General features: G+C 32.6%; 1 protein-coding gene across 1 annotated transcript in view; it reads right to left on the bottom strand.

Moving 5' to 3' along the window:
* The window catches only part of LOC149799222 (uncharacterized), a 266,176-nt gene that overhangs the window by 177,481 nt on the left and 70,862 nt on the right, over positions 1–17,833 (bottom strand). Inside the window, exons 12-22 of the mRNA XM_089958164.1 lie at positions 17,164–17,271; positions 15,972–16,032; positions 15,035–15,145; positions 14,216–14,280; positions 12,856–12,927; positions 10,303–10,472; positions 9,535–9,660; positions 6,523–6,668; positions 4,963–5,093; positions 4,465–4,600; positions 2,980–3,048 (exon numbers count right to left, since the gene is read on the bottom strand). Coding sequence (XP_089814290.1) covers positions 2,980–3,048; positions 4,465–4,600; positions 4,963–5,093; positions 6,523–6,668; positions 9,535–9,660; positions 10,303–10,472; positions 12,856–12,927; positions 14,216–14,280; positions 15,035–15,145; positions 15,972–16,032; positions 17,164–17,271 — 1,195 coding nt within the window. The remainder of the gene's footprint in view (positions 1–2,979; positions 3,049–4,464; positions 4,601–4,962; positions 5,094–6,522; positions 6,669–9,534; positions 9,661–10,302; positions 10,473–12,855; positions 12,928–14,215; positions 14,281–15,034; positions 15,146–15,971; positions 16,033–17,163; positions 17,272–17,833) is intronic.

The following is a 17,833-nucleotide window of genomic DNA, read 5'->3' as shown; positions in this document are numbered from 1 at the left end:
AATAGCATCATTAGTGACAATTTTTGTTTATTTGTTGTTGTTTTTAAGAGAGGGGCTACTCTTCGAATTACGATCCATAGTCCATATTGAAATGCTCTATGCACAAGAAAATAATTTTTTTCCAAACAGTTATAATAATATTCCAGATTTTAGATCCTAAGAGACTTCTTCCCCACCTTTTATCTCTGAACCATGGATCGGGATACATTACTGGGTCAAAGACATATTCAGAACAAGGTGAAATCGGGATCTGACGTTAATGCCTCGAGTATATCTTTATAAAAGAAGACATACCATAATGTAAACAAGTCAATTCTAAAGTCATATATATATATATATATATATATATATATATATATATATATATATATATATATATATATATATATATATATTGTGTGTGTGTGTGTGCTTAACTTTATTCCATGATTTGTTGAGGTCGTTCGTAAACAACTTATTACATAGTAATTTGTGTCCTTGATTATAGATCAAACACCTTGATCATTTATAAACAACATGTTCGCTTGATTTTGAGTTCAAGACTAATTTTTCTTTCGGAAATTGTATGGTTTACCTGATTTTTCTGTCAGGCTGTTTGCTAAACTTTAAGTAAATAGACTTGACCATTCTTACGAGTTTGATGGACATTTCCATTGGAAATGACCTAAGTACAGGGCATTTTGTTGTGTTATATGTCAGGTAATATTCTGTCCTTAAAAGAAGATCAAGTTAACAATTAGTCATTCCTACTTTAAGTGCAGTCTCTAGAACCGTTGTCAGTTGTGATCAGATATAATTTGGGAGGAATCATATATTTAAACATTATTCTTTGGAAATACGAAGTGGTCATTGACAATTTTGATAAATCACTATATTGGGATTATTGTGAATTCACTCAAGGATATTACGGATTATATCATTTTGATACACCAAGACGATTGATACATCAGCTCATCCATGACTACTGGCAAATCAACATATTCAGTACTGTAACTCATTCGGAACATTGTACATATTTGGACTTGTGACAGAACGTTAGGATTAATCGGGATTTAATTGACAATACTGCAAGGTCCTTTAAAATTATCCCTTTGTAATTTTGGGAAATAAATTATTTGCTGAATTACATCAAACTTGTTGGTTTTGCTCTTACTATACCTCAGTTTCAGATCATAGTGTCGTAATTAGTACAACTACAACTGTAATATCATATTATAGTCTATTGACTGGTTCATATATGCATATTGAATGTTTTGACCCCAACAGCGCTTTGATTATCAGCAGATTAGGAGAAATAACCAAGATAGCTACCTGCATCAAAATGGGGAAGAGGGACTTGTGCCATTTAAAGCTGATTTAATCTTATACTTTCCATTGAAAGGTTAGTTTTATCCCCTAAAACTGTTGCTACTTTAGGACACATATTTTGACCTAAGACACAATTTTGTGTTATCACTTGGTACGAATAGCGTTCCCTTGTTACGACGATGATACTGATTTCACAAATCCCGCGATTATTTCTCACTGCAGAGTGTCAAAATCAGTCACGTGATAGATTTCGGAAGACGGATAATAAATACCAACGTTTTGAAATAAAATGTTTTGACTAGATAATGTAACAGTGTCTGAATATTATTGGTTTAACTACAGCAAGGTACGAATATGCTATGGTATAAAGTCAATACCACCATGATAGTATATATTTAAAACATATCAATGTGCTGAGTCCTCAGGACAAAAAAAATGCATTTTTACACGAAAAGCAAAAAGTGAAGGTTCACACACACTCACGCACGCACACACCTACCTACCTACCTACCTACCTACCTACCTACATACATACATACATACATACATACATAACTTTGATTATTACAACATGGAATATAAGCTATGTCATATAGAAACTCAGTTCCTGTCGAGAGCTTTTGTCCAACACACAAATAACTTTGTGAATATTTTAGTCATCAACTGTCTTAGATACTTTTAAAACATTATAAACAGAAAAAGTGACATTAGAATTTGGAGACATGTAAATATTACATACGATTCTTAATTTCCAGTCGAAAAGTAAGCAGTGTCTTTGACACGTATAAATCAGAATGATCATCAGGGGATTAACAAAATTTATGCAACTAGTAATTAAGGGTATATATGGTACGAAGCTAGTCATACACGATATAGTAGTATGCAGCAACGTAACTACTCAAACTGATGCTTAGCCTTGCGATATCACCACTCGACATTAAATTCTCTTTGAAAATAAGTTATTCATTCCAGCCTAAAAGCAAGTTTCAATTTACACAATGGACCAAGCTCGTTGAGAAATATGAAATCATACTGAATACAATACACCACACTCTTGTGGGAAATATGCATTTATAATGTACATAATGGACAAGACTCGAATGAGAAGTCTGCTATTATATTGCACACAATTGACAATAGTCGTTTGAAAAATGTACAGTTATAATGCATACATTAGACCCCATTCGTGTGTGAAATAGGAATTTATAATGTAGATGATGGACCACACTCGTTTGGGAAACGTGCAGTTATAATGTACACAATTATCAACTCTCGTGGGAGAAATATGCATGTATAATGTACACAATTATCAACTCTCGTGGGAGAAATATGCATGTATAAGGTACACAATTATCAACACTCGTGGGAGAAATATGCATGTATAATGTACACAATTATCAACTCTCGTGGGAGAAATATGCATGTATAATGTACACAATTATCAATTCTCGTGGGAGAAATATGCATGTATAATGTACACAATTATCAACTCTCGTGGGACAAATATGCATGTACAATGTACACAATTATCAACTCTCGTGGGAGAAATATGCATGTATAATGTACACAATGGTCGACACTAATGTGAGAAATATGCAATTATAATGCACACAATGGGCCACGCTCGTGTGAGAAAAATGCAGTTATAAAAGGACTATATCAAATACATACCAAAGAGACATTATTTAGAGTATGGTTATATTTAATAGCCAGTCTTGCATCTTCAATCATTTCATCGTACTGAAAATAAATATTGAAATGTGTGGTCTTTGAAAGATAAAGATATATATTATAAAACAAAAAACATACTGAAAATAAATATTGAAACGTGTGATCTTTGAAAAGTAAAGGGATTTATTACAAAAGATATCAAAAATATAATGAAAATAACAATTGAAACGTATGATCTTTGAAAAATAAAGGGATTTATTACAAAAGATAAAAAACATACTGAAAATAACAATTGTAACGTATGATCTTTGAAAAATAAAAATAAATACTGAAAAGTTTGATCTTTGCAAAATAAAGATACATATTGCAAAACAAAGAAAACATAATGAAAAGGTGATGAAAAGTGTGACCTTTGAAAAATAAAAATTGATATTACAAAACATAAAATACATTCTGAAAATAAATATCGAAATATGTGATCTTCGATAAAAAGATATACATTACAAAACATAAAAACATACGGAAAATAAATATTGAAACGTGTGATCTTTGATAAAAACGATGTTTATTACAAAACAAAAAAAACATACCGAAAATACAATTGAAAAGTGTGATCCTTTGAAATAAACATGTATATTACAAAACATAAAAAACATACTGAAAATAAATACTGAACGTGTGATCTTTGAAAAAAGACATATATTACAAAAGAGAAAACCATACTGAAAATATTATTGAAAGTGTTATCTTTGAAAAAAAAAAAAATATATATATATATATATATATATATATATATATATATATATATATATATATATATATATATTGCAAAACATCAAAAACATACCGAAAATAAACATTGATAGTGTGATCTTCGAAAAAGAGATTTATATAACAAAACATATAAAACATACTGAAAATAAATTTTGAAAAGTGTAGACTTTGAAAAATAAAGATAGATATAACAAAACATAACAGGGATCTCAAATTATGAACTTTGTGTCTATAGGTATAATTTCCTCAAGGTGACAAAATAAAAGTATTAAAAACTTCTGTCGTGATGCTTTATTGTTGTTGTTGAAAGGTTTAACGCCATTTTTCAGCACAAGATGATCTATACATGGCGGCCAGTATAAATTGAGGAGGAAGTACCCTGTTAAACCCCAGATAGAACCACCGACCCAAAAGAAACTACTTGCAAGCTTTCACACCTACCCACACTTGGCCGAACCCGAGACTCAATCCCACGTGATGATTTGAAAAAAGTTTCAGAAATTAAACTTGTATATAATAATACCATATTTTAAACATTATTATTGTTACTGAAAAGCAAACGTAATATGACTGCATTTGTCTTAGTGGCTTCCGTATTAAATCAGTTCTAGAACTGTGTCTTAGCTTCGACGCAAACGGTACATCCGAATGCGTATTGATAGAAAATTTGCTTCGTTCTATCAAACAAAGGTTAGTATAACAGAATCGTACCTGCTGCGGCATTTTCTCAATCCGAATAATGAAATTCAGAAAGTCGCCATAGGTGTCAAAAGGTGTCACATCTACAAATGATTGTGGATCGGTTACAAATCCCTCAAGAAATATGAATGGACTCAATGGCTGGTACCTTAAAAGATATGGAAATGTGTAAATATGATTTGTTCAAGCTTAGTGTGATTGTATTTGTGACACTTGTAGTATATTAACGATCAAAGGATCCTATGTTCATTTTGAATTTTTTTTAATCTGTATTTTGAATCTAACGAAACGTGTGCTCTAGATTAACGATGTTTACTTTACTGCTGCCCTCTTGCAAATTAAATATCAGCGTTATGAGAAATATATACAATATTCTCCAACACTTCCTTACGACTATATTAGTTCTTCATTAAAAATAACACTCATAATTTGTTACACTTATTGTGTGTGTGTGTGTTCGTCAATTTAAATGGATGTATTTTTTTTTTGACAAAATATGAAATAACTTACTTCCACCACTGATATCCATCTATATATGTTGTAAGGATGTTTTTCAGAATGTCATAGCTGACCATATGTGTTTTGTCTAGATCTGATCTCTTGATTGACATCAACTGTTCCAAAAATCTTTGAGACATGTTCTGTAATTGACGTAAAAATGAAAATGATGTTGGTATTCAAACACAAATTAATCCAAAATCCCTTGAGATAAGTTTTGTAATTAACATGAAAAATGTACACTGTTTCTGTTCGTATTAAAAGGAAAGTTGCCAACATTAATTGATCAAATGTCCATATTTTATACCTAATAGATGCGGTTTAGAAAACAAAAACATAAACAACAATAAAATTTACCATACAACATACGATACTGTGTGATTTACAAGGGCTAAAATTTATCATACAACATACGATGCTGTGCGATTTACAAGGGCTAGTAAATGCATATTCAACTCATTTATAAAACCAATCATTTCATCTTCGTACTCTCATTTTGTACTTTGCATTCATTGATTTAAAGGAGTTGGGTGAGAAAGAAAATGAATAGTAAAGGTGTTTTGTGTGTACTGAAAACTTGCTTTAAGGCAAATAATACACATCAAGTGTCTTTATTCATCACTTGTCTTTCGATTATCCTAAATCGGTCTGTGTGTAATTTGGATTTTTAACGTAGCTTTAACAACTTTTCAGTAAGTGCAGTGTGGCAGTTTATAGTGATGTCTAGCATTGAGGCATCATGCCGCAGACATGTAGCATGATGTCCCACCCAGTCACATTATCCTGCCACCAGGCCGACCAGTCCGAACACTAACCTCTTAATTCTGAGCGCCAAGCGAGACAGCTGTTAGTACCATTTTTATAAGTCTATGTTATGACTCGAACCCACGACCTCCCGCATCCGAGGCGGACGCTCTAACCACTAGGCCACCGGAGTGGTTCCTAATGTCATTACCGATGGAAATATAGGAAATTACATTGTTTTGCAAACACATCTCAATAATTACATCACGAATTGCACCTCACTAAATGATTCAGCTACAACATACGTATTAAGACTGAAACATTATAACTCAACCCAAAAGACGGTGGAAACAATTTACTTGCAGTTCGTCAATGTCTGAGACTTTGAATACATCCCTTTAACTTTTAGCTGTTGTTATTCCACCATAATGACGTTTAACCCTCCAATAATTGCTAACGCCATATTTCGTTCATGTTGTGAGAAAGGACACAACGCTTACTTAATAATGAATTGATTAGACCGTTTTCGTTCAGTTAACGTAAGATCGTCAAAGCAATTACGTAACATTAATCTTATCACACTCAGTCTTAATCTTATTCCTTATATGTGCCCTAAATAAGAATCGTTAGAACAAAAACAGTAAAAATACAAAAACAGTAAAAATACAAAATGTCCTTACGCCATGATTACTGACTTTTATATTATTAGTAACGTTACGTATTAACTTTTAACTTAAAAGAGATACAACCAGTCTATATCTAAAAGTATATCAGAGACTTTATTCCGGAGGAAAAAAAATAAAACACGTTGCTGCTAATATAGTTTACCTTACGACTCTCGAAAACCGTGTAGTTGTTGGACTCCAGTTTATCATTATATTTGTAAATACCCAGGGTTGTCGACCATTCTGGTTCATTTTCTAATCTCCAGTTGTAGAAATCACTGGCAAGCTCGTCTAGCTGTCTGTTTGCGCCTAAAATGCACCGTATTCAAATATATATTGATGATAATGCACAGAACATAGGTATATATATATATATATATATATATATATATATATATATATATATATATATATATATAAACATTCTCGCGACCGTGTGCAGTTGATTCTAGATCAGTGATGAATTTTCACACATTAATCATTAGTGACGCATGAAAATAATCCCCGTTTTCTTTATGAATTTAATACGGCACACAATTTCATCGCAATCTTTTCTGCTTTCTGTTTCCCGGTCCCCTCTCATGCATAACTGACAAACTACGCAGACATATAGATTGAGAGAGTAACATAATTTGGGCTAGATTAAACCCTTGAAATAGAACTTACACCAAGCAACCTACAAGAATATGTTTCGTCGTAACGATAAGTGTGCACTTTCCTTGGGATGTATCTGCAGTGTTTATCAATGATACAAAGTTGCAAAATATGTCGATATTATACGGTAAATTTCACTTTTAGGTGGTACACATGCTGTGTTGTAATTTTATATATTGTTGTTGTTGTTGTTGATGTTTCTTAAACCTAGTATATTGTGCTAAAATTCGATTATCATTAATTAAACATGAAAATGTGCAAAGGACGCTCTCTCCCCCCCCCCCTAGATCGATCAGTCGATCTATCGATCGACAATCATAGCAAGATACGGGATAAAATTTATGAAATGACGAACGTAGAGGATTTGTGTTTGTGGCATCCGACGATGTCTCATGAATTATGAAATGATGGTAAAAGTTAGGTCAAACACACCAAAGGATGTGTGTGTGTGTGTGTGTGTGTGTGTGTGTGTGTGTGAGAGAGAGAGAGAGAGAGAGAGAGAGAGAGAGAGAGAGAGAGAGAGCGTTTTATGGTCGGTGGTACTGTTAATAAAACAGAATGATTTATATCAACTATAAATATATTAAAATATTTTAAATACCTCTTGTTGGTTCGTAATTTTGCTTAGTTTGTATTCTACATTAATTTCCATGGGCCGGTACCTGAATGGCTTATCGTTCATGTGAATGGGGTAGTTAGCCAAATGTTTCATCATTAAAACCATCTTTCATGTTTAAATCATAAGTGTGTATTAAACTGATTTAATCAATGTGAAGAAAAATAAAAACTCAGACAAAAAGAAAACAATCAACTTATTAATATGCAAAGGTGATTATGAATAGCCACAAAAGGCATAGCACTACATCTTGTGGCGGACGCACTCGGGGATGTGAGGAGTTCATTCACTCGGTCAATACACATCTGCTTGTAGTAAATCTTAACTCCGTTCAAGGGGCAAATATATGTATTTGTATGTGATATAAATAAAATATATGTATAGTATGTACGCTGTATCAATGATATACCACTGGTTGTATAAATGATATACCACTCGTTTCCTTTTAATGAAAAATGTATACTTCTCTTGTATTATCATCAATGATTATCGTTAGTAACCGTTATTTAGTTCCTAATATTTTAATATTTTTAATACTAATTTTCCATATTGGTTATAAGTTTGCACTATTAGAAGATGCCATTATTGCAGATAGTGAGTAGATCCATGTATAAGTTTCATGGCTGAGTTGTACTAATGACGAAGTAAGCATCATGTGAACTGATGCAGGTCACATGATTTCTAAAAATGGCAAAGCTGACTTAATTTATGATTAGCTAAAGTAACCCAAGTGACAATGTAAACTTCCAATCATCAGGAAGCAGAAGTATTTCCAGTAAAACTAAGGGAATTAGACTGGTGGAGGATGAGACCAGGATGAACATTCAACTTGTCAATAAATTAACCAAACACCCTGAAACTGCATCGTTCATTAATTGTTACGTGTATAGAAGAAATAAATCAGGGATAAGGGTAAAATTTGACATTTCTGATGAAATTGATGAGAAAATTAGAATGAAAGTGCATTTCACAATTTTATAAGCATGTGAAATTAGCCAAAGAGGTATTTGAAGGTTATTTTTCGCTGCACATAATATATTTGCTTATTTCCTGGGAATGGTGTTTTCTCCTTTCGGGGCGGGATATATTTACCGATTTGTTTATTTGCTGGTTAATTCATTAGTTCATTCTTTTGTCATCATTTCTGTCATTAATCTATAGATCCATTATTTGATCGTTCACTGCATCATATCGTTCCTTACTTCAGTCACCCATTTATTAATCATTTTGCATTCATGTATGCAATGCTATAATCATTTGATCATATTTTTAAAAAGTACACATCTGGAACAAAATTTACAGTGCCATCTAGAGCAGCAATACAAGACCTGGAAAACGAACCGGAATTAATGATTTTTTTTTTGCCTGTGTAAGTTTCTTTCTATAATTAATTTCCACCATTTGTTGTAAGTCTAGACATAAAAATCTCTGCCAAGGAGTGAAAGATTGGAATAAGATAGTTTAGCTCCATGTCGGGACATATTGGAAAATTTCTTTTTAAAGGTTCGGTGTGCACTGTAAATGAGTTATTGAACCGTCTTTATGCTTTAGTAACTACGCCAAAACGAAAATTATTGCGCAAAATTAATCATTCTTAGTAGTACAACCAGCCTAGGAAGTTATTCCGTTATACTGAGAGGATTGATTCATTTATTTAATTTAATCATTCGCCGGGATTACAGTACTCGAAATATTCAGATTAATGGGAATAAAAGCTGTCATGGAATTAATGTGAATTCATTTAAAGACTCCTTTACTTCATTGCCGTCAAGGGATTAATGTGAATTAATTTAAAGACATTTTGGGATTATATCATAGTGATTCTTCCGTACTGTTGATAAATCAGTGCATTGCTTCAATTACAACGATTGTTGGTTTTAGCGCATGACGGGAAAATATCTGCACCTTTCTTGGCATATTCAGTCTTGACTTCTTCAATCCAGTTGTTTACTGCTGTTTCCATAACGGCCAGTGGCATGGCTCCATTAGTGAGAAGAATCGTGTGGAAATCCCGAATATCAAATCGGTACTCTGGAAATAAATTAACATGTCAAGCAAATGATTGGCAATAATGAAATAATTGCGATCTTGCAATATCCGATTACATGTTAAGAACATTTGTCACAATTGTTTTTTAGTCTATGTATTAAAGAAATAAACTTAGATCTATCGCATTATGGTCAGTTTGTACATAGCTACAATTAATTAATGAAACAGAGATGCAGTGAAAACGTGTTGGAAAAAAGGCACATTTACAATACATAATACTTTTGCTATTTCTTTAAATATTACATGTGCAATCTCCACATCAATGCCCTCATTCATAGACATATCGATAGAATTATCACCTTAAATATTCCATGTACAATCTAAGCACCATTGATTCGGTTCATAGACGTAACGTCAGTGATATTTCCTTAAATATTCCATCTGAAAATTTATATCATTGCCTTCGTTCTTAAACTTAGCATCAACCTAATGCAATAACTTGCATGAACAGTCAGTAATTACGTGAATAATGTAACATATTGACCTCTAGTTTTCTCTTGAAACCAAACCGATAAACTGTTTTGCTTCGCAGCTACTAAATAAAGAGTTTGTTGGCGTCTTCGATCGAGTGATCTATGGAGAGAGAGAGAGAGAGAGAGAGAGAGAGAGAGAGAATCAGCATACTCAGTTCTCTTTCAGCTCTAGCGCGAAGTTCGAGTATCTTCATCTCTCCGATTTTATAGGCACATGCCTGACCAGGCCAGGTGATATAACGATCTATTTCTACTTCAAGATTTTTCTTTGAAAACGCTGTGTAATTAAGCATGTAGTCCAAGGCTCTCTCTCTGGTCCAGCTGTAAGGAACATTTTCAAATCATTATCCCTTAGGTCCATGTCTATTTTAGAAAGATTATATATTAACGTTAAACGTTTGCTCATTTCAAATAAAATATATGAAATGAGTCCAATAATTTCGATTTTCTGCAAGTTGTGACTTCTTCAAGTTGTGACCTACTTAAGAATCCTAATGTCACTTACTGAATGTCTTTAAAATAAAAAAACTTCATTTTGAAGTGAACATACATGTACTATTATGTTTATAACATGACGAAAAACACATTTAATTCCATGACACCCAAATATTATAAAGTTAATTACATTTCTGCGCATATGGGTATCGCGACCATTATGTATTTGCCTTATGTATCGTAGTGCCATTATGTTTGACATGCTAGTATGTTATTATATATATGTGAAATAAATATGATATGAATTCATGTACCTAAATAAAACTGGACATATAATACAATATTTCATTAAAGTTGCACTAAGCAGTTTAGTACTCATTAACTGCAATGAACTACCCATATTAATAAAGTTTCCTTGTGAACCTCAGAATCATAATACTTCTAGTTGAGGGTTATCTGCTCTTACCAATGTCTCCATAGTGTTGAGTACTCACATACAACTGTTTAAGACAGCAACTCAGTCCATATGCATCCTATTAATTATTGGCAGTAATTGTGTCGCGTATAATCCGGCAGTCAAAGTATGTAACGCAGCTGGTAGGTTATCGATTAAAATAAAATTGATATTTAAAAATTATTGGTAAATATTACTGCGAAAATTATTTTAGACATAATTTGTTGCACAAGCGTTTGAAGAACGTAAACCTTTTTGTTGTAAGTTACACACTCAAGCTAAGTAAACTTTAACAGCGTGGAAATTCAGAGCAAATATTTTTTTTCTCATAGTGTGTGTGTGTGTAATGAAATTTTTGATTTCTTAAAATACCTAATACTACTCTAAGAACTGTGTTAATTGATGATATTACAATGACTACTCGTAGAGCAATTCCAATATATAAGGGAAGAGACGATGTCAGTAGTATAATGACCAGACTCAAATTCCAACTTGACACGAAATCTTTCAAAATTATGGTTACTTCTTTTATACAACCTATTTTGGAACAAGGTAATGTGGTCTGGGACAACAGCAGATTAAAATAGAAAAGAGAACTCGAACAAATACAACAATGTTAAGCAGTCTGAATCGTGACTGGCTTAACACAATTAGTGTCTATCGAAGTGCTTGCTATACCGCCAAAAAAGAAGGTAAAACACTTAATCTAGACGGCAAAAACGCAAACTTGAACTTTTGTATTAAATGACATCTGTTTTAAGCCATGCATATTACTCATCCAAGGCTCCAGCAATTTCTAATCAGTACAAGTTGAACATGTCTTTATTGCAACTTGTTTCTACTTTCTGCCATGAGAGGATGGAATACATTGTCTACTGAGACCCGTTAAATTGCATCTTTATCAGCTTCAAAAGCACATTAAAAAATCGCGACATTCCTGTTCCCAAAACACATTTATTTGGGGTAGGAGGAAATTTCAGATTCTTCATTCTCGACTTAGAACATATTGTATTTCACTTGAACAAAATTTATTTGCAAAGAATATAGTCAAATCACTCTTCGAGGATGTGAATCGGCAGAAAGTACACAACACTTTACTGCTTTTAAGAACAACGCATCCAACTGTTTCCATGGTAATTTAGCTTTGAATACCTTCTTGTACTGTCTGATACAACGCTTCATTATAAAAAGAATCATGTCATTGCAAAGATCAAAGGGAGCTAAACCCTGACAGACATTATCTATAGTAATTATGTACACTGCTGCATCAGAGATTATATTATACGCTTATAATCTGACAGAAATATGTACATAACGCAGTTGGTATATTATAGAGCAGAATAAAAATGATATTTAACTAATATTTAAAATAGTTTGAACAAGTTTCTGACACACGTGATCTTCTTTGTTGAAAAACTAGTTTCCACGGTTAACTAAAATATACGGTGGAGAAAATCAGTTCAAATATTTGGTTTCCTTTGAGGTATTTGTTTCCCATTTATATTATGTGTATGAGGCTGCTTTTCAGTATTGGAAAGACTAAGCTACTACTTAGACAGTTATGTAATGTTATTGTAAAGATCAAAGGGGCAAAATGCTGACCGACATTAGGTTGTTTATATATACCGCTGCAACATAGAGTAAATTCTAATTAACAAATACAATGATTGAATTTTTGGCAAGGCAGTCCAGTGAGCAAACTTTACACCAACCGCTGACCGAATGAAACACAGTTAAACAATTATAAAAATCGTATGGATAATGTGTTCCTCTTGAATGGCTTTAAAAAAATGAAAAGTGTGTTTTTACACTTACTTGAAATAATGAAGACCAGTATCTACAACAAGACGGCATGCTCGAAATATTTCCGTGCTATATCGACCCATCCTGGAAAAAATCGGTAAGACGAATATTATTTTCATATATAAATATTTGTATTTCCTTTATACGATGGCTCATCGACAGTTCGTTTATCACAACATCACAATGATAACCGCGTCTACAACTCAGTCAATTTTCAGATTAGCGCCGTTAAATGGCACTATATGTAACTAATTCGTCTAGCGCACTAAGCATTTCAACAATCTTCGAATCGACATACAGTGTAACACAGCTGATTAAATACATGCTAAAACGGTAGTTTGTTTGCATCAAAATCTTCCACGCCTCTTCACCCGATGAGGTGTGTATTTGTATTATTTAGAAGTGATCTGATTTCATATTCGGCCAAAAGGAAGTTGCCTCCCTTAGCATTATCAACTATGGACCCTTACATAACACGGACGAACATGGCGGTTAACATTTGCACAGACCAGTCTTTTTTCAGCATGTATCGAATCAATAGTGTCACGATGTATGTCAATATTAATTATGTTTGGATCATTCATGTACAAAACGAATTGGGCAATTTTACCTGCATGAAAATTCAATGAGAAACAAACCCGGATATCATTCGCGATGCTGTGCGGAACGAAGAATACGATGTTTGTGAATATATGTTAATTTTAGCGTGATTTTTTTTTTTATATCTCCCGCGTGATTTAATTTTGTGCACGCAAATTATGTATATTTTGCGCGGAAAATAATAACTCCCGCCTTACCGAAATTTGCCACGCGAGTTTATAATTGGCGCAACTCTGTCTTATAGCTTGAAAGGTAGATATGTGTCAGAACACAATTTATACTGATCAGTTCCTACCGTCATATCTAATAAGCGGTACCTAGGGTGATTTTCATGTCACCACCAATACCCAATTCAAGTTACTCCTCCCTTCCCCAGGTTACTAATAACCTTGAACCTTGTCTCTGTGATGATCGCTGACCAACATAAATAAACATAAATGCCAAAATTGAGTTGTTATAGAATTACTGGTTATTTTCAAACGAATAACTAAAATATACCCACAGGTGTTTGTTCTGCTATGTATCCACATGACGAAATTTTTCCACCGTGCAAATTTGCTACTTGCAGTTATCTCCTCATATGGTACAAATATACACACTATGCAAATTTCACAATACACACACATATATATATATATATATATATATATATATATATATATATATATATATATATATATATGCCTAATCAGAGCCAAATATTTGTAAATGATACAAAACCAATAACAAATAGTAACGCTTTTTCAAGAATGGAGGAAAATAATTTATTTACATTTCATACTCATCCAAGTAGATTCCCATTTCTTCACCCAAATACTCGGCGTACAATCCCCATCCCTAAAATGTAAAGGGACGTCACTGTTAAAGAAGCAAGATGATTGCTAAACATGAATTTCTTATTTTCCCCACCAAACAGTTACGACACATAACTGTATGAAAGGCAGCTATGTTTGACAGTTATCTTAATTATATGCAAATCGAAATTCTTTATTTCCGTTTTTATATAAAAAAATCTATACAATATGTTATACTGAAGTATATGATCTTTAACGACCTTTTGTGAGTTTTTTTATAATACGAGTTCTTTTAGTGTTGATTTTATTTTATTAATATTGCGATTGTGTTAATTGTTTTGATTGATGCAACTTCAAATTACTAGTTCTTGAAAATTATCAAGCTAAATATCTGTGTTAATTTGTCTTGATAAACCATAATATGACTTTACCTTGGTTGATATTAATTAGTTCTCTTTCTCTTTGATTCATTTTTTGTACTGTTCCAGATAGATGCAAGTTCATTTTTCGATACAGGTAAGACAATTTATATAGTAGGTAAATAATATATATTGTTTGTATGTAGTAGCATTCAGCAATAGAATGGACTATTCAGAAAACATTTTGTACACTGTATTCGAGAAAGAAAATCCTGAATATATCGTTATGCTTCAATATCAGTTTTTCAGGAAAATATTTTGCATCATCATATTTTCTAGTATTCACTGTATGGCTATTATGTACGATACATTGGACTTCCTTCGCAGTCTTTAGCACTTTAAAAGATTTGGTGTACTGTAATATTTAATCTTTCTCACCTCCGTGTAAGCTGTGTAGAATGGAAAATGATACGGGATTGCAAAATAGTTGGAATAATCTATGAATTTCCGAAAATTAGGAATGCCTGTGGTTGTCTGGGAATATATATCCTGAAATGTGAAATAAATCAATGTTTCAAGACAGCGTGTCTTTTTAAACTTGGTTTTGTTCGTCCAAAGGTTCAATTTTCATATTCAGTCGATTAAGTATATTAATTACCATATTTAAGGTCATTGCAAATACCTTTAATTTAGATCATTAATAACAAAGTCAGGTTAATTCAACAAATTAAAAATCTTTGGTATAATAGTGATTGGTCATTTACTATTCCAGTAACATATATTTTTTCAAAATGTTTAACTTTCAAACTATTTTCCCAATAAATGATCTTAATGCGTGATGAAAATAGAAATTTCCTGATCATTCATAACATTAAAGATTCGGCAATGAATGAGTTTGTTTAAATAGCATTTATACATTTAAGAAACTGCAAAAAATTAAAAATGTTAGATATCCTAACTATCTAAACTGGATGCTGACAAAGCCTCTCCTGTTTTAATGCAACATCGTGTTAATATTTTTTGGGAAGGGTGTTTCATCCATGCTTTTGTTCTATTGTTCTTTTTAAAATCTGGATGGTTAAGTTCCATTTGTGGATTTATTCTTGTTTTATAAAGAAAACATATTGTTAACTGTTCTTATATGTAGGACTGATGTGAGTATCTTCTTGCGATGTAAAAGTGTTGATGGTGAATTTAATAGAAAATTATAAAAGTAAAATCAAGTGAACCAAATACTATTTGATCAAATTAAATAATGAAAAAGTATTGAATTAACAGAAGTTACGGTATCGTCAAGAATAATACATAAGAGTACACTTTAAATAAGTGATGTCTGACAGTACGAGAGTAAAATTAAAAGCAATGATAAAATTACCTGCATATGGTGTCCGGGATCAGCTTCGTGTAATGCTATAGCTGGCATACTGAACGTTGGACTGGATGAAAATGTATAAAACTATTGACCAATCTATTGCCTTTTGTTGAATGACGTCAGTATTATCATAATCAATTAAAATTAACGTGAAAAACTCATATATAAACTGTATTTGATGTAGTGAATTCATTTGTTAAATTTGGAATTATAGTCTCATATTTATCAAAAACTTGTCATAATAACAAATTGAATTAGGAAGAACCCTAACATGGGATAAATCATCCATCCAATCAAAACCTATCACACACACACACACACACACACACACACCCCCTAAGGAACAAAATACATTTTAGCAGCTTGGACTCTTGCTCGTGTCAGAAATATTTACAGCAAATGATTCACGTTAGCAGAGAAAATTTAGCTAAATTACAATTTATATGTTGTCAAAATTTGCATGTGATCTTCTGTTTTCATGATTAAAGTAAAATCATGAAATAGACATTAGAGGAACTTGAAATAGAAATTCGGGGAGCATGAAATAGACATTCGAGAAACATGACATAAACATCGAGGAACATGACATAGACATCGAGGAACATGAAATAGACATCGAGAAACATTAAATAGACATCAAGGAACATGGAATAGATTTTCGAGGAACATGACATAGACATCGAAGAACATGAAAAAGACATTTGGGGAGCATGAAATAGATATTCGAGGAACATGAAATAGACATTCGAGGAACACAAAATAGATATTTGGGGAGCACGAAATAGACATTCGAGGAACATGAAATGGACATTCGAAGAACATGAAATAGACATCGAGGAACATGAAACAGACATTCCAGGAACATAAAATAGACATTCAAGGAACATGAAATAGACATTCGAGGGACATGACATAGACATCCTGGAACATGAACTAAACATTCGGGAAGCATGAAATAAACTTTGTGTGACATGAAATATACATTCGGGGAGCATGAAATAGACATAGAGGAACATGAAATAGACTTTGAAGAACATGAAATAGACATTGAGGAACATGAAATAGACATTCGAGTGGCATGAATTGATATAAAAGTTTGACATTAACTAATTTTCCTGAAGGACTGGCTGAAATTGTATCCATTCTTTCAATACATGTATTCCTCACTTAAATCATTAAACATGTAAAACATTACCTGTCCGTCGGTCGTTTGACGTTGACAAGGAAACGACCAGGCCGTGATCCGTCTGGAGACCCAGCATTATACACTGCAGCTGGACCTTCGGAGGGCATCTCTGCGACTCTTTATATACAATTGGTATGTAAAAGTTAGAAATAAAACATTTCCCTGTTATCGACCATTAGCCAAGGGCGTATTTCCACGTAAGTGATACTGTGTCATATTTGAAAATGCATTTGATTGAATTTTACGTCAATATTAAAGTGCCTTTTAATAAGAATACAACCATGTGTAAATGATGTATAAACTCACAATATTTGTGTCATGGAGGCTGCGACAAAGAAAATTAGATTATCGGGCGCGAAACAAAAATACTAAGTCTAACCTGGGCATCGAATATTTTGAACAAGTATAATTTAAATTAAATGGATACATAATAAATGAAATATCGTATGTTAAAGATGATGATAGCGATTAAGTATAAATCAACCGCCTATTTCATGTAGAAATAAGTAGAAATCGATTGCCTATAGCATGTAGAAAAGAAGTAGAAATCGATAGCCTATTGCATGTAAAAAAAATAGTCGAAATCGAACGCCCATTGCATGTAGAAAGGAAGTAGAAATCAATAGTCTATAATGTGTACGTTTAAAGGTAAAATAAAATGACACTAAAATTGATTAGA

This window comes from Sinohyriopsis cumingii, chromosome 5 (genome assembly GCF_028554795.1).
Source record: "Sinohyriopsis cumingii isolate HCF-2022 chromosome 5, ASM2855479v2, whole genome shotgun sequence".
In the NCBI taxonomy this organism is placed as follows: Eukaryota; Metazoa; Mollusca; class Bivalvia; order Unionida; family Unionidae; genus Sinohyriopsis; species Sinohyriopsis cumingii.
The sequence above is the reverse complement of the archived record's forward strand: the minus strand, read 5'-3'. Positions and strand labels throughout refer to the sequence as shown.